At 47.7% G+C, this 25,505-nt stretch overlaps 1 protein-coding gene across 1 annotated transcript in view; it reads right to left on the bottom strand.

Annotated features, from left to right (window-relative positions):
• The window catches only part of PSMA4 (proteasome 20S subunit alpha 4), a 324,356-nt gene that overhangs the window by 265,305 nt on the left and 33,546 nt on the right, over window positions 1–25,505 (bottom strand). Inside the window, exon 3 of the mRNA XM_069642068.1 lies at window positions 15,186–15,228. Within this exon, the coding sequence (XP_069498169.1) occupies window positions 15,186–15,228 (43 nt within the window). The remainder of the gene's footprint in view (window positions 1–15,185; window positions 15,229–25,505) is intronic.

Raw genomic sequence — 25,505 nt, 5'->3', positions numbered from 1 at the left:
TGGGGAGGGGGTGCATACACATTTCGCAGACCATGTTATCCATAGACTGTTCTCCTCTTGATATATGATTGTGTATAGGTGCTATATAAATAAACTATGTGTTTCAAAGCGCTTCAAGGAAAGGGAGGGAACAAGGGAAAATACAACCACATTCTTACAGGCCATGAACAGTAAGGATGTGAAAAGAACTATCGTATTCGGCCTGACGAAATTTCAGATAGTGCAAGAGCTAAGACATAGATAAGGAAGGGAGGGGGGAGAGTGGGAAGGAAATGGAAACAGGCAGGCGACTACCATAGTAGGCCTGACGACATTTCTGGTAGAGCCGGAGAAAAACAAAAGGTGAGTGAGAGGGGTGTAGAAAGGGAGGGGGGAAACAAAACAAACGACTATCATACTAGGTCTGACGACATTTCAGATAGTGCTGGAGGGGTCGTGGGGAGGTAATAAAAAACAGTAATGGGAGGGTGGAGGAAACAGACGAGGTTGCTATCATATTAGGTCCAGGGACAATTCTGATAAGAGTAAGTGCATAGAAGAAAGTAAGGGGAGGAGATCGGAAAAGGGAGAAGGGAAAGGAGGAGAGAACAGAGAGTAAGCAGCCAAAAAGAGTGGAGAAGCAAGAGTGGAGAGCGAATACAATTGCAGAAGTCCGTAGTAACACAATGTTGCAAGCCAGGATACAAGATGACGATGGGAACAGCACGATACATGGCCACCATGAGTACAAGATGCAAAGTAAGTCCAGCATGAGAGTTTGAGAGTTGAGAAAGAGTGACGCACCGTGAATGAATTGAGCCCATAAAAGCCAAATCCAGCATTGGCCACAAGACAGTGAAACAGGTGAGCTGTGCATCATGCACACCATTACTGGGCCAAAAAACGGCGAAACCAAGTAAGGGAACACCTAGAACAGGAGCCTGTGACCTGCAGCTCCCTGGATGTTTTAGACTGACTACCATGAAACCTCGCCATGGACTACCGAGTAGGCCAGATAGTTGTAGTCACAACAAAATCTGAAGAGCCAAAAGTTGCAAATTGCTGGTTTAGAAGATTATTCTTCAGGCCCCAAATATAGCAATGAGAAAGGACCCATAGATACGGGCACTTGGAGCGGTTCCGAGGGTACCTGGAGATGTAATCTGGGCATTGAGTGTTCTCCAGAATGGCAAATAAGTCGATCTCTGGGACACCCATTCTGCTAAGACGTTGAGTACACTGTCCTCTGTAGCCGCCACTCGTGCTCTACGGATAGGGGGGGGGTGTGTCTGCTGAGTAGGTCCGCCAGAAGATTGAGTTCCCCTGGAACATGTTGTGAAAGGAGGAACATTATGTGTTTGAGAGCCAACTCCAATATGTTCTGGGACAGTTTGGACAGCTCTAGAGAGGGAGTGTCCCCTTGTTTGTTTAGGTAATACATGGCCATAGTACGGTCCATGAGGACTAGACCTGTCTTTCCATGGAGGTGCGCCTGGAAAGCCTTCAGGGCCTCGAACACTGCTAGCAGGTCCAACAGGTTGATGTGATTGGATGCTACCGCTAGGGACCACACGCTGTGCGCTGTCTGTTGAAGGAGGTGAGCTCCCCACCCCGTCAGAGATGGGTCTGTGTCTTCAACTGAGGGGGTGGTGAGGAGATTGAACAAGGGCTGCCGAGACACCCACTAGATCATCCCATGACCGCTGACCGGTCAACATTGGCTCAAGAGCCACTCTTGCATGGGGCGCATGCGCAGACGGGAATGAGGAACTGGGTAGACGCAGCCCCCAGAAACTCTACTTGATTGGGGTGTAGACTGGATTTATTTCTCTTTGATAAAGCAACTTAGGAGGAAGAGGAGATCTACCGTCTTTTTGTTTGGCATGTTCCGTACGAATCCCCTGTTATGAGCCAGTCATCGAGGTAAAAATAGACTGGGATGGACAGGCTGCACAGGTGAGCAGCTACTACCGCCAGTACCTTCGGGAATACCTGTGGTGCTGAGGCAATGCTGATAAAGAGAACCTTGAACGGATAGTGTGTGTCCTCGATCATGAACCTGAGGTACTTTCTGTGCGCTGTGTCCTCAATCATGAACCTGAGGTACTTTCTGTGCGCTGGCAACATTGAAATATGAAAGTATGCATCTTTCATGTCCAATGTGGCCATGTAATCCCCCCTGCTGCAGCAGTGGAAGTACCTCCTGCAGTGTGGTCATCCTGAATTTTTGAGGTTTGCCATACTTGTTTGCCAGGCGCACATCTAAAACAGGGTGCATGGTGAGATCCTTTTTGGGTACAAGGAAGTACACTGAATAAATATCCCCGTTTACCTGGAGAATGGGGACGACTTCTATGGCGCCCTTTTCCAGCAGGACCTGAACCTCTTCTAGCAGGATGCGTATGTGTTTTGGCGTCAGGCGTCTGCTTCTCGGTGGGTGGTATCGAGGTGGCCGGGGAAACTCAATGCGGTAGCCATGGGCAACAGTCTTTAGCACCCACTGGTCTGATGTGATGCAATCCCCTCCCAGGCGTGGATGAATGATGACAAGCGACCCCTGACTGGGGAAGCGTGGGACTGGACCCGATCCGGCGAGTCACTGAGGTGGAGGCCGGGGAGCCTCTACGAGTAGATTTCCTGCCTCTACCCTTGCCCTCTTTGTTGGCATCGGTGGATACCAGATGAGCCTTGGCCAGAGGACCAGGGGGTATTCCCGAAGCTGTAATGTCCTTGGGGAGAGCAGGAAAAAGATTGGCCACAAAAGGACCGGCGCGAGTTAGAGCCTCCACATTTGTAGAAAGGTTTAGCCGTGAGAGTGTTTTGTGTTCTTTCTTAGCCGTCTCCAGGGCGTCATCAACAGCCTTCCCAAAAATGTGGAGTCCTCCACTGGCTTGTTGATCAGAGAGGCCAGAGTTTTGGGTTTAAAGCTGGAGTTCTTTAACCAGGCATGTCTTTTAGGTAAGGTCCCCTGGGCTAGGGTGCGTCCAGCAGTCTCAGCAGAGTCCAGGGTGTTCTTCAATAGGTTATGGGTGACTGGTCTGCCTTCAGCCATGACCGCCAGCAGGCCTGATCGGGTGGGCTCTGGGACATCTTGAACTAGGCTTCATTGTACATTACTGTAACTCGCCAGGTGAGTGGTATAGTTGTGATCCTTGTGGAGTAGGCCACAGAGGCGATGACCCGTTTACCCAGGGCATAAAGCTTTGTACAGTCTTTGTCCAGACATGCTTCCGCCGAAGAACGTGGAACTCCCGCCCTCTTCCGAGTGGTAGTGACCACCAAGGAATCTGGTGTAGCATGTCCCCTTATGTAGAGTGGGTCAGAAGGTGATGGGCGGAATAATTTTTCGACTCAGGGGTTGACCGCTCGCGTCTGTGACGGGGACAGCAAGGAACGGGCCAGGCGCCTCTTTATAGAGTTCTGTAGGGGATGGCTTGACTAGTCAGAGCCTTCCCTTTGAGGATTATTCTCCCTGAAGTCTGAGTCTGGAGCTGCCTCATGTGTTGCAATTTGGAAATGATCGGCTGCTCTTTTTAGAGTAGCATTAAATAACATCGGGTGGTCAAGAGGTGACAAATCCCTCTCTGGAATGAGAAGGGGGGGGATCTAGGCAGATGACGTCTGGGTCAGGGGTATGCTTTGGTGATAGCCAAGGTCCCTGATCCTCCGCCTGATCCCAGTCTGGGTCTTGATCAACCGTGTCTTGTGCAAAAGGATTAATGTCCTCATAAGTTTCCTGCTGTGTTGCTTCCTCTGGGACATCCAAGATAGATTCCTGATGTCCCTGTGCAGCGATGGGTAATTTCTGCAATTTGTAAGGAATGGGGCAGGAGTCCTCTTCCCTGTGTCTTTTTAGTGTTATGTACTTGTCCAAAACGGTCAATAAACTGGGCCAATTTGTCCATGTACTGCTCAAACCTCTCCCTAGTCCATAGGGAAGAGACAGAAGGGTCTGGAGGTGGAAAAGGTGTGGGAAGATTGTACCCAATAAGGCCTTGGAGAGAGGCTGGGGGTTTTCAGAATACTCCTCTCGACGAGAGGATGTGCCCTTGTGCTCTGTGGCTGTTGAAATTATAGTCGCAATGCTTCGCAAATTTTCGGCAGTTGTATCCAAGGTTTCGACACACCTTGCGCCGCAGTCATAGTCGGTGACTCCTCCGAGGACATATATGCTTGTGTACCCTTGGATGGTGTGCCAACGACTATGTTTTTAAGTGTGAATGCCCGTTCCAGAGGGATGCCCAGTCGCATGCTGTGAAAGTGGTTGCGTAGAGGGCGATGATCCGCAAAGTGCCTTCGAAATTTTCGGCGGCCCTATGGGCGTTGCGGCCTTCTTCCGACAATTCAATCGAAGAGGCCTTAGGGGTTGAGTGTTTTTCTATCAGTGGTGCGTGGGTGCCCTTGTCGTCGGGATGTGATCTCTCCATAACAGAGCTTGTGGCCTGTGTCGGGAATTTAGGAGCCTGCTGGCTCTGCCGAAAGGTCGATGGCTTCCAATTCGGAGCCATGGGCCGACAGATTTCTCGTCCGCATCAACAGCGGAAAGGCTTTTGGCCTGCATAGCGTAGGCCGCATACCGTTTAGTCAGCCTGTCTATCAACGTTTTAGGTTGAAAGAGTTTACAGGCCTTGCACGAGCGCTCGTCGTGGTCTCGAGGAAGACACTGATTGCATCAGCGATGGTGTCCTTCCAAGGAAACTTGCTGTTAAACAGGCAAAATTTAAAGGGCGTCCTCTACATAGCAGAGGGTAGTGGCAGCCAGACCCAGAAGAGAAAGAGGGGTAAAAGGAAAAACATTCTTAGAGATAAACAAACCCAGGGGCCCACTCTCCCTACTGTAAGGGCCTGACCTGTGGGCAGAGGCCATGCGGTTGACAGTCGCCGAGCAGTTGGATGTTGTCGGTGGCAGGAACCCACAAAGCAGTCGCCGAGAAGATTAGTCGGGAGACTAGACGACCGTAGACGCGGGGACAAATTTAGCAATATAAAACTCTTGCGGGCTCCGCATGGGCGACCAACTAGGTTGGCGGATAAAAGCAATCTGAGGGACCTCGACGCATGCAGTATTTTGGGTACACTACACGTCACGTTAGGGATAGTGTTACAGTCACGCCCATGTCGACGCCCCCTTTCGATATTCAAAAGAAAGATGCAATACTCTACGATTAGATGTCAGACTATATGCACAGTATGTGATTCTAAGCAGATTCACAAGCATCAGGTAAGCACTTTTGAACACTTAAAACTTTTCAGAGGCCTAGCGGCTTCAGCAGTCCATCCCTATCTAGGTAAAAGTTCTTCAAAGTCAGATTGGAGGGAAAGCAACTAAGGCACAGCTGTAGAAAAGGCAACATTCCAGAGGATTCTGTAGTTACAAAAGTAGCAAGCTTTTGTTGGTATAAAGGGTTCAGGCACCAGGAAAAGCTCCCTGAACGCGCACAAGCTTTGGGCATGGGCGAACGCGCATGGGCGAACAACCAAACGCCAAAATCAGCACTCCAGCAACAAAAGGAGCGACAGAAAGACTCTAGATAACTATTACCCTGAGTCCAACAGAACCTTACAAGTGATGAAGTTGGAGCTGGATGCCTTGTTATGGGAGCTTTCCTAAAGTTCACAAAACTATCCCTTGCCATACAGGTCCCCAACTCTTAGCATAAGTCTGTACTACTCAAGGAACCTTGGTAGAGTGGGAGAGCAGTCGGGCTCATCATAGAAAGATGTGAGCTGTAGTTAAGTACAATAGTTACGCATGTTATATTAATATATACACCTTTTACTATACATTTTACTATATTTACACAAGGAAAGTTTTAAAATACTTGGTTCAATTAACCAACACACTTAAGAATACTTAACTACACCTTTCAAAGGCCAGTGATTAAGTGGTAGTTGCTCACAGTACAATTGTTACAGAGTTTGACACTAATGACAGTTCTACCGTATTATCTGTACGACTGTGCACTTGCATTAAGACACAAATATGACATGCATTACTCACCATAATAGCATTTCTGATGATTATATCGGCTTAGATTCACATGCTGTGCATATGGTCCGACATCCAGAGGTAGCCGCAGAGTATTGCATCTTGTCTTTTGGAACCAAAAAGGGGGCGTCGGCATAGGCGGGTCTGTAACACTATCCCTATGGTGACGTGTAGTGTACCCAAAATCCCTCATGCGCCGAGGTCCCTCCAATTGTATTTTTTCTGCCATGAGAGAGCCCAAAGCTATTGTGAGCGAGTACATTAAAAGAGGAAGTAAGAAGTCTATGTTCCTTCCACCCAGAGCGGGGAGGTAGGGAGGGTGCATGTGAATCTATGATATATGATACAATCATCAGAAATGCTATTACGGTGAGTAATGTATGTATGTCTTCTGATGCTTGTTAATCTGCTTAGAATCACATGCTGTGCATAGACTAGCGAGCAGTACCCGGAGTTGGAGGTGGATTGTGAGAAGGAACAGTAGAGAAAAGATGTCTTAGTACTGCTTGTCCCACCTGAGAATCAGACCTAGAATGAGTGTCTAGGCAATAGTGTTTTGTAAAGGTGTATACAGAACTCCAGGTTGCCGCTTTGCAAATGGATTCTAGGGGAACATTTGCAATGAATGCTATGGAAGCCCCAGTGCCCAGAGTAGTGTGCTCTAGGCTTGAAGGGCAGTTATCTCTTAGCAAGAGCGTAACAGTGTGATGCATTTGACAATCCACCTTGAGATAGCTGATTTAGAGACAGGATCCCCTGCTCCACCAACTGCCACTGAAACGCAAAAATTGGTTCGTTTTCCTCAGTGGTTTAGTTTTTTCCACGTAGAACATGACTGCCCTGCGCACATCTAGTGTGTGTAGGCTTCTTTCGGCCATACTAGTGGGATTCTGGAAAAAGGTAGGTAGTTCGATCGATTGGTTCACATGGAACTTAGAGATTAATTTAGGCGCAAATCTGGGGTGAGTGCGCAGAACTACCTTGTGTGGACTGTCAAAAAATGGTCTAGAACAGAAAGGGCCTGTACTTCACTAAGGAACAAGTTACTTACCTTTAACTGTTGTTCTCCAACATGGGGCTGGCATGGATTCACATACTCATGAATATTCCCCATTGTCAGGCTGGGAATCCTCGGTAAAAAAAGAAAATCTATTTCAGTTTTGTTTCTGAACTGTCTTTCTACTAACAACCAATCGCTGGTCTCTGGGTCATACTGCCCCCAGCCAATGACTGCCTTCTACCTAAGCCCCTCCTCCGGCAGCCATCTTCAGATTTGGTAGCACGTAAAGTGGCAGTAGGACCAAGAGAAGAGCCGCAGAGGGGATGGAGGGAGGGTTCGCATGTGAATCCATGCCAGACCCATGCTGGAGAACAACAGTTACAGGTAAGTAACTGGTTCCTTCTCCAGCATGGGGTCTGGCACGGATTCACATGCTCATGAATACAAGAATACATAGCAGTACACACATGCACAACCACGGGAGGTGGCAAGGCTCAACATTAAGCATCTCTTACCTCCTCACCAGGCTCACCTTCAAACCAACAGGTTGCACAGCACTGCTTGGCCGACTCGACTCCTCCCTGGAGTCGCGGTAAACGCAGTAGAATTTGGTGAAAGTGTGCGTTGACCTCCACGTAGCAGCCCTGCAGATATCCAGCAGGGGCACACCAGACAGGAAAGCCGTAGTAGCAGCATTTGCTGTGGTTGAATGGGCTCTCGGACGGCCGGGCAACGGTCACTTTGCCAACCGGTGACAGTGCATAATGCAGCCGGAGAGCCATCTGGAAATGGAAGCCTTGGAGAAGGCCTTCCCTTGGTTCACAGCGACAAAGTTCACAAACAGCTGTGATGTCTTCCGAAATCTCTGTGCGGTCCACGTAGAACTTCAGTGCTCTAGCTAAATCCAGCAAGTGCAAAGTCCTCTCAGCCGGCGACAAAGCCGACGGGAAGAAAACCGGTTACACCAAGGGCTCGTTGAGATGGAAGTACGACAGCACCTTGGGCATGAAAGAGCGGTGCGTCCTCAGCACTACCCTCGTCTCGTGGAATGTCAGGTATGGAGGTTTACAGGAGAGGGCCTGGACCTCTCCCACTCATCGTGCGGAGGTGATGGCCACAAGAAACGCGGTCTTCCACGATAGGAACTTCAGTGGCGCCGAATGCAAAGGCTCGAACGAATGGAGGGCCCATGAGCCTGGTCAGCACCACATTGAGCTACCACGCCGGGGCCAGAGCCTTCAGCGGCGGGAACGAGTGGAAGAGTCCTTTCATGAACTCCTTCACCAGGCGGTGCGACCACAGCGACGACCGCCCCGGAGTTGTGGTGTAGCGGGAGATAGCCGCCAGATGAATTTTGATGGATGAATGCGCCAGCCCCGCCTTGTCCAGCGGCAGCACTTCAGGGGCCGTAATCCGTAGAGGGTTGATCTGTGCATGGCACCACACAGAGAACCTCTTCCATTTATTTCCATAGCACTTAAGAGTCTAGGAAGCCCTGGCCTTGGCAAGTACCTCCTTGCAGTCCGCCGGGATATCGTAGCCTCCGAACTCTAGTGCTGCATGAGCCAGGCCTGCAGGTTCAGCGACCCTGGGTCGTGGTTCAGGATCGCACCTCCTTCCCTGGCGAGAAGATCTGCGTCTGTCGGATGCTTGACTGGAGGGGACGCTGACATGTCCAGAAGGTCCGGGTACCAGATCTGCCTCGACCACGCCGGTGCGATGAGGATCGTCCTGCACCGGGACCGTTGATTGATGAGTCGCAGAAGCAACGGCAACGGTGGGAACGCATAGAGGAACAGGCCGTCCCAGGGGAAGGAGAATGCATCGCCCAATGCTCCCCGGTTGGGGAAACCTGCTGGCGAACCTCGGCACTTGGTGTTCATCGCGAACAGATCTATCTGGGGATTGCCCCATCGTCGGAACAGTAGATCCACTTGATACTGTCAGAGCTCCCACTCGTGGCACGAGCACAACTCTCTGCTGAGTGAGTCAGCGATGGTGTTCTTTACTTCAGGTGGAAGGGTACCAGGAACATTCCCTGGGCGACGGCAAAGTGCCACAGGTCCTGCGCTTCCTTGGATAGAGCTGGGGATCTGGTGCCCCCCCACCCCCCGCTTCCGGATGTAGAACATCGTGGTAGTGTTGTCTGTGAAGACCCGTACCACTTTGCCCTTGAGGAACGGGAGGAAGGACCTGGAGGGCCCAGAACACGGCCCGGAGCTTCAGGTTGTTGATGTGTAGAGACCTCTCCTCCGGGAGCCAAAGGCCTCTTGTGTGGAGATCTCCGGTGTGCGCGCCCCATCCCTCCAGGGAGGTGTCCGTCGTCACCGTTTCCTGATGCGCTGGGGTCTGGAAGTCCATGGCTGCTGCGAGATGGTCCACCACCGGATCACCTGCCGGAAAGTCTCATTGAGAGCGATATTGTCTTCAAAGCTTCCCGTCACTTGTACCCAACGGGCGTAGAGGAACTCCTGCAGCGGCAAGCATCCGCAACCTGCAGAGTCGCACGAGGTAGATGCACGACGACATCATGCCGAGCAGGGACTTGATGGACCTCACCCTGGCAACCTCTGTAGTCAACAGCTGTTGTACCTTGCCCAGGATTGCCTTTATCCTCTTTTCCAATGGGGACGACAGCCGTGCCACCGTGTTGAGTCTGGCTCCCAGGAATAGGGGTTCGCAAAGTTTATCAAGAACCCCAGTTCCGTGAGGAGGCAGACAGTCTTTGCTGTGTAGTCGACCGCGAGTTCTCTTGATTTCGCTCGGATGAGCCAATCATCCAGGTAGGGGTAGACGTGGATCCCCTGCAGGCGCAGCCGCGCCGCCACCGGTGCCAGGTACTTGGTGAAGACCCTTGGTGCCGGCTTCAGACCGAAGGGCAGTGCCTTGAACTGATAGTGCCGCCCTTGGACCACGAAGTGCAGAAACCTTTGATGTCATTTGTGTATGGGGATGTGGAAGTATGCATCCTCCAAGTCCAGCGACGACAGGAAGTCGCCTTCCTCCAGTTGTCCCAACACGTGTTGAAGGGTGACCTTCTGGAAACTTCTGGGATTATATGAATTTGCTGAGGCGACGGAGGGCTAGAATGGGCCGCCAGCCACCTGTCTTCTTTCGAATGAGGAAGTACCGCGAGTATACGGAGCCCCGGAGCCTCTTTGGGACGAGTTCTATAGCACCCTTCAGCATTGCTCGTACCTCCAGAAGCAGCTGTGGAATGTGGTTTTCCTTCCTGGCCACTGGTGGAAAATGGAGTTCCAAAATAAGTGTCCCCAGAGTGTGCCCGTGGGCCAGGGTATCCAGCACCAAACGGTCGGTGGAGATGGACTTCCACGCACCAACGAAGTTCACCAGCCGGCCTCCCACCGGGGTGCTCGTGTAGGGGCCCGATGTCACGGTCGGTTCAGTCTTGCTTCGCCGAGGCCTTGCCACCTTGAGCCCCTTGGCAACGACGATGGTGCCCACCAGCCTTGTTACAGCCTCTGTAGGCTTCCTGCGACGAATGGCCTGTAGTGACTCGTCCACTGCCTTGCCGAACAGGTTGTTCCCGTCGAAGGGCATGTCCAGTACCCTAGTCTGCACGTCCTGACGGAAGTCGGTGGCCCAACCACACCGGCGAAGGCAAACACTGTTGCCCATCTGACGAAAACCAGTGTCGGGGATGTCCGTGGCCACCGTGATGGCGTGGCCCGACGCCACCTCGCCTTCCTGCAGGATTTCAAGGGCTTCCGCCCTCTTGTCGTCTGGGAGGAAGTCCAGGAGGGGAGCGATCTTAAACCACAGCATCGCGAGGGCGTTGGTCACCTTGATGGTCATCGTTGCCGACGAGATGACCCGTCGTCCCATGGCGTCCAGCTTCTTCCACTTGCCATCCGGTGGGGAAGTGGAAGTTGATGCAGTCACCCCTGCCTGCCGATTTCTTCTTGGCCGCCACGGAGACCACTGAATCCGGGGACAGCTATGCCGTGAGGCACATAGGCGCAGAGTCTGGGACCCGGTACTACTTCTCGTAACGGTCCCTCTTCGCAGAGGCCGCGGATGGGTTCTTCAGAAGGGACAGTCCTTTGTCCCAAATGTCATCCAGTAACGGGACCGAGAGGACGGTCTTCCTCATGGCCTCCCGTCGTTGGTAGAGGAACCCCTCCTTCTGCTCTTTGGGGCACAGCTGGAAGCCCGGGGAGGGGGTGATGGGAGATCCGTTCCATCATCCGTCCCCGTCGTCTCAGTCTAATCCCTCGGTGGCGGGGAATGGAGGTGAAGAATGGAAGGGTGGAGTCGCCTCCGCTTGGGTGTACAACTCCGACAGTCCAGGTGTAGCCTCGTCATTATCTCGGTGCACAGGGTTTGCAGTGCCAGCAAAAGGTCATCCTGCATGTCCGTAGAAGGTGGCACTGGCTGCGACGGGAGCACCAGCAGCGGCATGGTGTTCCGGTTCCTCGTCGATCTGCCACTCTTCGTCGGCTCCACCCTCGCTCTCCACGGTTGCCTTGATGACCGACAGCTCGTCCTCGGAAGAGGTATCTGAGTCCGTTAGAACTACCTCGCAACCCCCCCCCTTTCTCATCCCAGGGTTTCGTCGGGGTCTTTTCGTTAAGGTTGGAAAGACGATTCCCTCCGGGATGGCAGGGAAACTCTAGGCCTGCAGGTCGTCTCCACTGGTGTCGCCTCCGCAGGCTTCGCTAGGACTGCCATGACTCCCTCAATCGAGGCCTTAGCCAGGTGAATCTGGGCCTTCACGACTTTGGCTGCGTCTGAGGGCTTCACTCTGGGGTGGAGGGTCACGGCCTCGCTCCCCCTTGGCTTTCTCCGTCGGAACCTGCCGGGGCTTCTCCCGGGGCTTACCCAGGTTCTCCGACAGCCTTTTCACCAAGCCTTAGCGTTGGCTCGTGGATGACGGCATCAGTGACATTGCGCGCTGCCTGGCAGCCGAGGAGCCCGAAACAACGGCGCTCCCGGTGCCCTCGGACTGGCGGTGCTTTGCCTTCTGTTGGGCCCCCATCGCCGGAGCGCCCTCAAAAGGTCTTAGAAGACGACTCGGACTTCTTCTCACTTGCTGCTGGGCACTTTGCCTCCAGCTAGTTAGCGAGTAGAGTATGACGGTCCTTCATGGTCTGGATGGACATGTTCTCCTCCACATGCGACTTGTCGGCGTAAAGGCAGTAGCGGTACCGGGAGTGCTCATCTTGCTTGAAGACGTTCTGTAGTCCACATCCTGGGCAGATCCTAAACAGTTTGGATCCAGTTGGCATCTAGTCTCTTTTGTCCTGGGCCATGTCCACGCGGGGTAGGCCTCAAAGATCTTCCAGAATCCTCCAAGAAGTGAAATGCGATGAAAAAAAAAAAAAAAAAAAAAAAAAAGAGGGGCGTAGAAATTTCCGAAACGGGTCCCCGTTAATCGGAAGATGAAATGGTGGAGCTTGAGGCTCGACTTGACCGAAAAATAAAGAGTAATCTCTTTGGAAAAATGCAATACGCAGTAAAAGCTCGAGAGCTAGAGCACGAGGACTCCCAACACTTGAACGTGTGGTCAAAATCTGAAGATGGCTGCCAGAGGAGGGGCTTAGGTAGAGGGCAGTCATTGGCTGGGGGCAGTATGACCCAGAGACCAGTGATTGGTTATTAGTAGAAAGAGTTCAGAAACGAAACTGATTTTTTCTTATACCGAGGATTCCCAGCTTGATGATGGGGAATATTCATGAGCATGTGAATCCATGCCAGACCCCATGCTGGAGAACCCTTCTAATAGAAGTGATAGCCACTAGGAAGGCCGTCTCGTAGGTAAGGTCTTTTGACTTGCCTTATGCATTGGCTCAAAGGGAAATCCCATGAGCCTGGTTAAAACCACATTTAGATCCCATCCAGGAGCTGGGTGAGAAATGAGAGGATAAATCCTCTTAACCCCTTCCATAAAAGCTTTAATTACCGGTATTTTCCACCACAAGACTTTTGTTGTGACGTGGTGTAGGCGGAGAGAGCAGCCATATTAACTTTTAGGGAATTGAATACCAACCCTGTGTCCAACAAAGGGGTTACATACAGCACAATGTGTGTGGGTGAGCAATCGATGGGATTGACGCCCTTGGTACTACACCAGGTAACAAACCGTTTCCATTTGCTGGAATAGCAATAGCGGGTGTTTCCTAGCTTCCCTGAGAATGTCCATGCATCTCTGAAGGAGCTGAAGGTGTCCAAACTATGACCTCAGGAGCCATGCCGCTAAGTTCAGAGTTTGTGGGCATGGGTGTAGGGGCACCCCCTTCCTTTCCCCCCCCTGGGACAACATGTTGTACGGGCAGAGTAGTTTTACTGGAGGAGAGAGGGACATTTCCATTAGATGAGTTAAAGTAAAGTCAATTTCACTTTACTGCTCTTGGAAACAGTAGTTAATCCAAGAGTAAGGTATTTAAACCTTGGGAAATCTGAAAGACTTCTCTGTGCCACTGCACTGAAGGTGCTGTGTGCCACAATGCAAAAAGATGCCTATGGAGTTTGCCAGACTACAAAAACCAAAAGAAAGTTAAAAATCACTGAAAAATACACGAGAGTGGGAAAAAGGTCTCAATCGCTCCAGTTAAAAATGAAAAAAGTCTTAGAGTCCAGCAAAGGTGCTGGGGGGGTCTCTAAGGTAGAGAGGAATTCTCCCTAACAGTACTGATAATACGGTATAACTGCCAGTGTCAAACTAACAATTGCAAGCGCAAGCAACTACTATAGAAGTAATCACCTCTGAAAAGTATTAATAATTCCTATGTGTGTTGGTTAGGTAAATAAGTATTTATCTACCTTCCTTGTGTAAATAATAAATGCATATTTGTCATAACATTTACTGTTTCTTTGGACTATTGTATTTACTGGGTTCAGTGTACGTACCCTATAGCTCGCATCTTCCTCCGATAAGACTGGCGGCTCTGCGGATCGATGTAATCAGATAGATCCGCAGAGCAGCCAGGCTTAAATATTATCTTAAAAATATACATCGGTGGTTGCAGTAGTAGTAGGTATGATCCCCTGCTCTACCACTCTACCAAGATTCCCTGGGCTGCATTTATTTATTTGCATTTGTATAGCGCGCTTGCAGCCCAGGGGCATCGCGGCGCTGTTACAAGTAAATGTTAGATTATTGATTCAGCGGTTCTACAGGTGACCAGAGGTCTCTTGGTTACACAGATACAGGCATAGTTACAAGTGATGCATGATATGCATTGTACAGTTACAGAATGCAGTCAGGTACATTTCATACAAAGAGCTTGGTTTTAATGGCTTTGCGGACTTAAACTAAGAGTTAGGGACCTGTATGTCAAGGGATAGTTTTATGAAGTCTTACCTCAAGTGGACTTTAGGAAAACTCCACAAACAAAGGTGAAAACGTAATTGCTTGCATTATACAATTTACAGTTGGATGCCCGGAAGATGCACAAACTTGCCCGAAATGCATTGGCCAACACCATCAGCCTAATTTTTTAAGGAATGAGAGACACTAATAAAGATGTTTTAGAACTGAGAAGAGGAGTGAAGAAGCTTTATTGAACGGCACATATATGTTAACGTGTATTGTTTGAACTAGAAGGGTGCAACCACAGCTGTGGGAGGTTCCCTCTGCGTTGTCCTTTTGACCCACATGTGTAATCTCATAGCATTGAGTTATTTCAATCATTGGAAGGGCAAATTGGCCACTCTTACTGGCTCATTTTTCTGGCATATATATTTCTATACATGGAGCTGTATGAGCATCCCTTCCCCCCTCATTGGAGGGTTATTTCTTCAGTGGTTAACTTTTGGTTTCCCTAGTTCGGGAGACACAGACACAGACACCCACCTACAGGATCCACCAAAACAGAGAATGTCCTCTTAGCAACTGGAAGTCTTAGGCAATGGCAAAGTTCAACATATTAGACCCGCTCAATTAAGAAACTGGAATTTCCCTCCATAGCAAATTTTCACCTATAAACCCTCGCCTCTCCCCGCCAAGGCTAACATTTTCAAGTTGCAAGCTAATCGTCCATAGAAAGTAAGGCCATAGCTTAAATTTGTGAACACCAACTTAATGTCTATAACATCAACAGTATGGTCTACTCCCGCTCAATGTTATTAGGGCCATTTTGTGAAAGGTAGGTCTTGAGCTTATGACTGAAGTGGTGCACAACAGCATAACAATTCATAAAATCAAAGGAGACATACATTTTAACAGTGCTGTATTTCATGTTCCAAAACACATACCTTCAGGGGAAAAAATAGTGGTCCTTGAATCATATCTTCGAGACTGTAAATAAAGAAATATTGGTTTTAATTTTTTTTTTGTTTTTAAATCAAACCTTTGAAGTAAACATTTAAACATTTGTAGCACCACAAACAGTTGGTATTGATGTGCCACAAGCAGCATTCAGGGTTACATATGCTAAGCAAGCAAATCAGAACAAGGGGTCTTGAATACATTCTCAAGCAGTCAACTTAAGTAGGTGGCAGCCTAAAAGAAAAACCAATATGAACTCTGGACATTGCCCTTAAAGTTATTCCAGAAAGTGCTGCATCGTTCCTTTTTATTACTATCCTAGTCGGTGTGAATGGGGGGGGGGGGTGGTTTACTGTGAGCGTATGCAATGTTCAGCAAAGGACAGAGTGGGCAAGCAGGGAGCAGGAATAAGGAGATGGCTAATAACCAGGACAATGTGCAAGTGAATGAACAGATGATGGCCAATCATATGAGACTGAAGCGTTTGCATCCTAGAATAGAAACTTTGAGGGGGAGGTCTTAGTTAAGATGGACTTCTAGAATCCGGCCTGGTGGACATATTTTAGGAGGCCCCCTAGTTATGATTAAAAGGGAGCTCAGAGTTTGCCAAACCCCAATAAAAAGGTACATGGATGAGCAGTCAAGGCCGGAGATTGTGAGTGGGGTCAATGAGTCCTCGCAGACTAGCACACAATAATTCAATTTAGACAGTAAGATTTTTAAAATTCTGTACAGACTTTTAAAAGATCTTTTCACAAAAGAAGAAAATCGATTTAGAAAGACCGCTCCATGACCGCACGCAGCGGTCTTTCTATATCGGACTGTCACGCCCCTGCTGCACACGAGTGTGCGCAGGGGCTGACAGACTCAGTGGGACCGGTAAGTGCATTCGAATACCCAAGAATTCTATAACGCTAGGAATCAAAGTCAAGATTAGTGACATGATCAACTGCAGATCTACATTTGTGGTATATACAATTATATGTACTTGCACAAAGAATTTTATAGGCAGTACAAACCAAGAGTTTGGATTTCTGAGCACATGACCACCATTGGGAGTCAAGAACACAGATTCCCACTGGCAAAACTCATGAGGTCTCCGAAGTTTATAGGTTTTCAAAAAGTTACCTTGGGCAAGAGAGGAGGAGACATGGAGCTCAGATTGAGGCAAATGGAAGTGAAGCTTGTATGTAACATGTGTACAACAGAATTTAAATAGCAACCATTACATGTTTCCTTTCTATAAAACAATGTTAAAATTGAAATACACAATTTGCAGATATGATTTATCTGTTTTGGTATTGCTTTTTCCACTCTTGGAGTTGACCTGGGACGCAGAGAAAAAAAGAATTAGACATGTAACAAAGTTCAAAGCACCTGTGTAAGTAACATTAAACAAGGTTCTTCACCTAGTATCAGTATTTCTTCTATTATTTGTCTATGTAGCATGTTTATATATTAGTGAAGGCTGCTTTTGTTTTGATTATTTTTCGCCAGACTGGGGCTAGAAGGAAGTTTTTGTCCATAGCAATTATGGAATCAAGAAACTGTGCGTAATGGAAGAAATTAGATAAAAGATAAAGCAAGGTTCCAAAAGAATTGAGACTGCTAAGAATAGTTGGGTACATTTGTTGTGTGGTCAAAGTAAGGATCACTTAACCCCACACGCGGGTCTACCCACATTGAATAAAGGTGAGATACAATCATTTAAAACAATTATCCATTGTAGGATATTGAACTAACATACAAATTATTAGGTTGTGCGACCTTTCAAGCACACATCATTCAAAGTGCAGGATCTTGAATAAGTTAATTCAGGAAGGAAGGAGATTGTCAACAAACACAGTGAACAACACTCAATCCTTATGCTCATTTTAGTTACTAGTGACCATCACATACAAACTACATTAAGGCGTCAACCCGTAATGCCAGCAGGACACCGCATGAAGTCACGCAAATCAGTTGTATCATGTTTGGTAAAGATAAAACATTAAATAGTTTAATGCAGAATAGCAGGCTGTTACTTTCAACAGCAAGGCTGGTAACACTGCAAAACTGAAACTAAACTTTAAAAAGGAACATTATATCATTCATCTTTCAGGTACAGGATATCACTAACCTTACAATTGTATAAAGGGAAACACTCCCATAGAAGGTTGATTTGGAACTAAGGTGAGCAGTGGAATTGTGCATTATGTTCAGACAGATTAATGGCACTCATAATAAGGTGACCAATGGTGGCAGCAGCAGAAAAGGTCACAATGTTGATCTAATAATGTTAAGGTTCGTTGTTGCCAGAAAATGTAAGGGCAATAAATGAGACAGCAACACATGCATGACAACTACTAATTCTTTGCTACTGTTAAACGTACAGTGAGGTTTGTAGAATTACAACATAATCTTAGGTCACTATGATTAAGACATGGGCGTGCACTTATATGAGTAATATAAGGACAAGGGTACTTCTATTTGGCAGTTTGGTGCAAGAATAGGTGAATTTTGAGTACATTGTAACTCACTATCATATTTTTAAGATGTGCAACCTTTTAAGTGTCAAGACTTCAATGCAAAATAACATTTCCGCTAAACAATGTGCGTTTTGTCTCCCTTCCCTTACTGTTCCTCCCCATGCCAATCCTTTGTCCTTTTCTTTACTTGCTTATTGGAGAATGTTACATTTTGCAAATCTTTGCTGACTTCTATTGCATTATGTGACAACTTTAAACATTATACAGGACTATAGATTGTTTGAAGTGTGTTACAGATACACTGATTAATAAATGTCAGACAAGAACAGTATATAAAATAGCCCAGCCTTGAAATCGACCAGGGTAGGGTACATAATTAAAGAGACATTCTGATCCAGCAAAGAAAGGACTCATATTGTAATAATTATTGTATTTATAATAACATCCAACCTATCAACGTTTTTGTGGACTAGCACCAATCGGAGCTGCCCGCTTGTTATGTGCGTTAAACACATTTATAGTACAGTAGTGTTCCTATGGCTGTCGATCCGAAGACCTTTTGAAAGGCATGATGTTGGTGCACAAGTAAAAGGAGCACCGCTTGTGAACAGACCCAATCATCTAGTGATAACTTACAGTGCGGCCAAGGACTGTCAGTAACCAGGGCACCTATTTACATGGTCTGTTTGCTGATTGTTAGAAGCACCACAGCTTTTAAGAGTGTTATTCATGTGCTTGATTTCAGAATAACTTTATCCTGCCCAGTGCTTTGCTTCATACAATATAGATGTGTCATGAGGCCTCTACCGGCATGTCTGTCTGCTCACCGTTCCCTGAAGGCTTGAAAATCTCTCCAAGTGGTGTTCTCATGCTTCTTCAGGGTAGAATAGGTTATGGCAGAAAATTCAAAACCGATTATGTCATCACTAGAGAGTAGGTCAGCACCAGGAACAATGCGGACTCTTGCAAAAGATGTGTCAGGTGCTGGTCTGTCATAGCTTGAACGCTTCTAGAGTCTCTTCTTTCTTCCCGTTTCAATGTGTGGCTATGCAGAGCCCATTCTCCTGCAGTCTCTGCAGCGTTTGAGAACCAGACGATTCACTTACTCTGGTGTCACACCACTGCCTCGACTTTCTTTAGGCATACACGGATTGGCTCCCTGGCCTCTTCGTATCTCCTTCCCTTCTCGGTTGCCAGTTTTCTCTCAGCAAAGGACCTCCCGGACTCTTCTGGATTCTTGCTCACTCCAAATTTGAAACTCCTGGGCTTCACCAACATTGTATGTTTGTCCTGCTTTCCTTTTTATTGGGATGTGGCAGGTCCTCCCCAGCATGGACCTGCCCCAAGTGTTTGTTACTCGCTTGATCCAATTTGTCCCAGAATGGTTGGCTTCCAACCACCAAATAATCTTCATTTCCTCCACACTCTTCTCAGTATGCTTGTCTTTGTTGGTTATTTTGTGTGATGTTACAATAACAAACAGTGATTTGTTTGGGATGTTTCTTATGAAGCTATGATGGTATTAGGGTTACCTCATAAAGGGGTTTAGGGAGTTCCTTGACGGAAAGAGTCCTTGTGCCTAAGAAGGGATTCTCACCCTGTGAAGTCTTGTTACTGCCACCCCTACAAGGAAAGGCTCCCCCTGGGGATAAGTGACTGAACCTCGCGATTCATTTCAGTGACCTAAAATGGCTGTGACATATTGTAGTTGGACCTTCTTCCTGCCATTAGGGGTCAGGAAAGTCCTTAGACAATCGAGCACTTGCCCAAGAACGCTGGTGTGTGCGCATCACCCAGAAAGGGGACTGGGATTGTCTAGTCACAGTCCACATCACTGGTGCCAGAAAGGCTGCTACTGGGGCGGATGTATAGCCAGTAGTTGTCCACTGGACAACTACTGTGAACGGTGAAGATCCTTACCATTGGTGAGCTTGGAAGTGCTTCCAGGTTGGATTTTGTATAAAGCAGGGGAACATCAACAGCTATTCTTCAGATCTAAGTTGGAGCCCAGAATCCACTGAAGAAGAGCAGACCGTTGACCTGAAGACGACTCCTGAAATGGCCCAGCATCCCGTGCAGTGTCTGGCTCAGTGAAGCCCTGATCTCCAAAGACGGTGCGCTGCTTCACCCCTTGGAGTAGTGGGAACAACTAGGTTTGACAAAGCTTTGAGGATACAGCCCTTCAGAAGGGTCCCTGGATTTTTCTGTGGACTGACCAGCTCTCTTGTGGGCTACCTCACCAGAAGTGTTGCTGTTCTGCATTCAAGTCCAGAACTTTGAGCGTCAGCTTGTGCCACAAGTCATCTTCAAGGGAACCTGTCCTAGAGCAGCTGCTGTGACTGCAATTGGAAGGACGCCTCTTGTCACCTGCAAACGGTGATCAGTGCTGGAACTTGTCTTCCTCCATCCTGTGACTTGTCCCAAGGAATCCTGCATCGTTGGATTCTGCATTTCTTTGCAGACATGGATTGCATCTTGCAGTTGCACCCGACCGGATGAATCCTCAAACCCACAACCACTGGAACAAAGGGCGGAAGATCGAGCACCCAGATGATCCATCACAATATCTGGGAAACGTGGAGTCAGGTGGTAAGTAAGCATACCTATGCCCGTCCTCCACCACCCGTCGCCTTCCATAGATTAAAATTGGGAACAAGTCCCTTGGACTCCACTCCACTGGCAGAATAGAGAACTTACCCATCTTCTGGTAAATTGTTATAGAACTTTAATTAGTTTGAAGCGCTTTGGTGTAAAGCGATATATAAACTCAATAAACAAACTAATCATCGCCACAAGCCCAATGCATCCTTTTTAAAGAGAACTCATACCAGTAAGAAGCACTGTTGGACCCTGTGACTTTTGGGCCCCTTGCCCAGTCATCTTAGGGTTTGGACTTCTAAAGCTGAGATATTGTACGTGTGACAGGAACCCATCATTTTATCGCATCTACATGACTTCCCTGCATGGGATAAATTATTTGAGGTCTATTAAGTGAATCTAACAGTGATTGTATATATTTTTTATTATGTTATGTTGATTTATACCATGCACCACTACCACCACAAGGGTAGTCTCTAGGCACTTGCGTGGCTCCACAAGAGAAGAGGGCTGGGGAGGTTAGTATGAGAAGATAGGTTGGCGTCTGAGTGTTTTGCGTGTGGGAGGTGGTGCGGGAGGCCCCTTGCGCTGTGACCGTGTGGGTGCCTCAGATGTGCGTTAGTGTTTGTGTGATGATGGGTGAGTTGGGCACACTGGTTGGTGTCCATTAAGGAACCAGAGTAGCAGGTGGCCGTAGGATTATCTGGTGTCTTGATGTGTACTTGCGTTGTTGACAGTTTTATGGGCTATGTGGGATGGTTCACCCTAGGTGTGCTCATAGAATTGATTCTGGGTATGTTTATGTGTAGTGTGGCTAGCCAAAGGTCTGGTCTAGTGGCTGTGGTTATGTTGGAGGGCAGGAAGGGGAAGTGGGTTAGTAAGTTGGTCGGTTTGTTGGAGCCTCTGGTGTGACTCTTGGTTGTCACTTGATGGTAACTACCCATGTTCTTGGTTGTGGTTCGTCTACATATCTCGCCTCTAGTCTAATTGTTTGAATGTGATGTTATTGCTGCTGGTGTCCGTTTGCGGTTGTAATTGTCTGTTGAAAAAACAGGTTGAGTACTTTCCTGAAGGTGATGTGGTCTTCTGTGGTAATTTCTTTGGGCGTGGTTTTTCCAGAGGTTAGCAATTACGTGAGAACACTGCTCTGCCAAAATCTTTTCTATTTGTAGGCTGTTGCTGGATCTTAGGTCCCTTCTTGGGCGATACCTGCTAATCTCGTCTTGGAGGAATTCAGCTCCTTTTCTGTTCCAGGCTTTGTGGATGATGCAGTGCTTTCGATTTGATGCATTTTTTAATGGTAACCAGCAGTGTAGGCTTTTTAGTGCTGGAGTGATGTGGTCTTCTGTTTAGTCTTAATCAGATCTTGCCTTCTGTATTTTGCACCCTTTGGAGTTTCTTGGTGAGTCTTTCCAGCATTCGTAGATAGAGGCTGTTTGCATAGTCAATTCTTGTGAGCTCTAGGGATAGGATTGGCAGGGTTCGGTGAGGGAAGGAGAGCTAGGGGAGTAATCCTCTGAAATGTCATACGAGGAAGAACCATTTTTTGATGATTGTGTCGACTTGCGGTTCCAGGGATAGTCCGTTGTCCACGAGTATTCCTAGGTTAGTTACTACTTTGGTAGTCTCTGGTTGCATTCCAATGTGGTTGAGTATTCAGTTTGTTTCAACGTATTAAGTAAGAACTTGTACACATGGTTCTCCAGGATCTTTGCTGGGTAGGGCAGGTTGGGTATCAGTCTGTAGTTGCTCGGGTCTTCTGCGCTGATTACTTTTTTATCAGTGGTTTGATGCATGCAGTTTTCAAAGCAGAAAGTACCATGCCTCTTTTGAGTGATAGATTTATTAGGTTATGGAAGTGTGTCGCTGGGGTTCTGTGGCTGAGGATGCCTTTGAAGATGTCAGGGGGGGTGGCAGGGGTCTCTTGGTGATCCTGCAAGGTTGGTGTCCTTGGTGTCGAAGGTTTCTTCTGTTATTGGTTCTATGCAGGTTTGCGTTTTGCTGTAGTCTGCATTTCACCCGGTTGTCTGTGGTCCGGCAGTTGTGGTTGCATTTGCCTGTGCTGTGATGGAATCCTGAATTGTATCTATTTTTGATCTCAGGTGGTTGGTGATGCTTTTACAAAGTGCTTTTGTCAAGGTGATGGAATTCTTGCAGGATGGGGGATTTATGTTATCTCTTTGATGATTTTGTAGAGTTCTTTGTGGATTGTTTGCGGATTCTATTCTTGTGGCACAATAGTCTTTTTTGTTGCTTTGAGGACTGTTGACTTGTATAGTTTGAGCTGTCTTTGGAATTTTCTCTCAATCTTTTTCCACTTTATGGTTGTTTTTAGGTTTTTTCAGTTCTTCTGTGAACCATTTTGCTGCCTTTTTTTGGTGTTGCTTTGAATATTTTTGGTACCTGCTGGTCTTGGGCCTTGGCGATCCAACTTTTGAGCGTGTTTTCTGCTGTGTCTACGGTTGTTTAGGTGGTTTCTGTTCTGCTTGGGAAGGTTGAGTCTAGAAGGCTTGTTAAGGCCTCTAGGTCTAGGTTATTTCAGTTTCTTTGCTTGCTGGCATGAAGTAGTTCCCTTCTGGCAAGTAGGCGGGTTAGGGATGTGATGTGGTCGCTCCATACCATTGGTGTAGGTGGCGCAGATGCGCATATTCCTTCTCTGCAGAAAATTGCAACCAGGGTGTGTCCGCCATTGTGGGTGGATCATTTTCTATCTGCATGAAATCCAAAGTTTCCAGGAGCGCACAGAATGAGTTTGCTGTCGATTCGTTTTCTTTTTCAAAAAAGATGTTGAAGTCTCCAGTATGACCAAGTTGTCGTGGTAGCTTGATAAAATGGCGGTCGCGTCTGCTAATTTTGTTACAAAATTAGGGTTTCAAGAGCGTGGTCTGTAGATCTTGATGAGGAGGGATTCAGTCTTCTACAACAGTTGCGATGTGTTCTTGGTGTACGATTGCGATTTCACCTACTCTTCATTTTCTCTGTTGGCAAGTATTAATTTAAAGTTGCCTGGTATGGCTTTGTTCGCAATGGCTTTGTAGTTGTCCAATAACTAGGTTTCTGTAAGAAAAAGCACGTCTGTGCCTCCTTCACTTAGAAAGTCAAGGATTTCTATTGAGTGTTTTGCCATGGATCTAAAGTTCAGAAGGCTTTATTGTTGGTTTAGTGTGTTGTCGGTTGAGTTTCCGTTGGTGGTTCTCTCCTGGTTGTGCCTGTTGGCAGGTGAAGTTCTGTGGTGGTCGGACTGATTGGGTTGATGACAGGGTTGGTTGGTTTGGGTTCGTTCCGGCTTGTGAATTATGTTGGTACCCATCTTTTGTTCCTGTCTTTGGTGATGTACGGCATGTGTACAAGGTAATGGATTGCAGTTTCTCCCCGATTCTGGTTGGAGTATTGTCTACAGTGTAGTCCGGTTTGGGGTGGTTTATCAATCGTCGTGTTGCTTTTGGTGTCCCGGTGGGGTCTGTATTCGTAACGCTGGTTGCCTCTCAGTTTATTTTTATTTAGTTATATTTGTAAAGCGCACTACAGCCAAAAGGCATTGAAGCGCTGTTGCAGAAGATGTCTTAGTTACAGGTAGCAGGCTTTGCTCATGCTTACAGGGAGGGGGGCCTACCAAAGTGCAGTAATCGTACATAGGTGAATGTGTTATAATAAGCAAAACTTTAGAAGAGCGGGTTACAGGCAAGAGTAATGTAGCTCAAGTACAAAGGCAACATTGTCTAAGTTACAAGAAGACTGCTTGGTTCCAAAAAGAAGGCTTGGCTCATGGTTACAGGGAGCGACAGGTACAAAGTTACCAGATAGGTCAGGTAACATGTCAAGACAGAGCCAGAGTGGTAAATGTATACAAATAGTAGTGTTTTGACAGCTCAATGCATCCTAAATGCAGAGGGAGCGAGTTCTAGTTGGTAGCTGCGAGACCGGGAAGCTTGAACCTCCAGCACGGGTCCTAAGGGTCGTAGGAATGGTGATGAGGTTCGAGAAGGCAGTCGTGGTAGGTTGGTCCGTGGAAGGTCTGGCAATCCTCTTGGTGAGGTAAAATGGGGCATTGTTATGGAGACATTTGTGGTGAGAGTTTTAAAAATGATACGTTCTTAGATTGGGAGCCAGTGGACCTTTTTCCTGATAGCTGAAATGTGGTCCCTATTTGATATGCCTGATGCTGCCCTCAGGGCATGGTTTTGGATGGTCTGCAGTTTTCTGATGTTTTTTTACCGACGTGCCAGCCATGAGGGCGTTGCAATAATCAAGGCGAGACGAATTATAGCTCTGGCAATGGTGAGGCAGTTTTGTTCCGTCAGAAAATGTCTGGCTGCAGTGAGCAGTTTAGAGTGGTAAGCCGTAGCAGATGCTATGGCGTTAACCTGCCTGACCATGGAAAGGTTAAAGTCCAAGTAGACTCCCAAGGTTTTTACCATTTGTGAGACAGGGATGGAGGGGTTATCAATCGAGAATGATTTGCATTTCTCATCGAGTCTGATAGTTCCTGGTGAGTCAATAAGTAGATGTTCGATTTTTTCACCATTAAGGCACAACTAGTTTTCTGCCATCCAAGTTTGAATTGTGGCATAAATGGAGTTTAGGGTTTCCCGGTCAGCCTCCTAGTCCCCAGTTAGGGTGATGAGTACCTGCGTATCATCAGCATAGTCCGTATATGTGATGCCCAGTGAATCCAGTAGGTTGAATAGTGGCCTCATGAACAGGTTGTACAGGGTGGGTGAGATGCATGATCCTTGTGGGACTCCTCATTTGAAATGTTTGGGGCTGGCGCATGCATGGTCTCAAAAAAAACTTTCATAACTCTTTCTGGAGGAAGGAGGTAATCCAGGCTGTGGCACTAGGCGAGAAATTGGCAGCGGCGGAGAGGTGCTGGGAAAGGGTGTCATGGTCCACCAAGTCGAAAGCTGCTGATAATTCAAGGAGCAGAAGAAGGGCAGGTTTGACCACATCCCTGAAATCATCAATCTGGTTTTTGAGGTCCAATAGTGTGGTTTCTGTCCCATGGCTGGGACGGAAGCCCGACATCCGGAGACTCAGAATCTCATTCCCCTCTAGGAATGTGTGGACCTGTAGGTAAACTGCTTTGTTGAAGATTTTCAGTAAGAACGGGACTGTGGTAATGGGCCTGTAATTCGCTGGGATGGTATGTCCAGCGCAGGTTTCTTCAGAAGCAGCCTTACCCAGGCTTCTTTGAGGCAGGCCGGGACGTGGCCTGAAGTGAAGGAGGCATTGCTAACAGCC

The sequence above is a fragment of the Ambystoma mexicanum genome, chromosome 1q, assembly GCF_040938575.1.
Source record: "Ambystoma mexicanum isolate Mex_15411 chromosome 1q, UKY_AmexF1_1, whole genome shotgun sequence".
NCBI classification, from domain to species: Eukaryota; Metazoa; Chordata; class Amphibia; order Caudata; family Ambystomatidae; genus Ambystoma; species Ambystoma mexicanum.
This window is presented reverse-complemented; position numbering and strand designations above follow the sequence as displayed.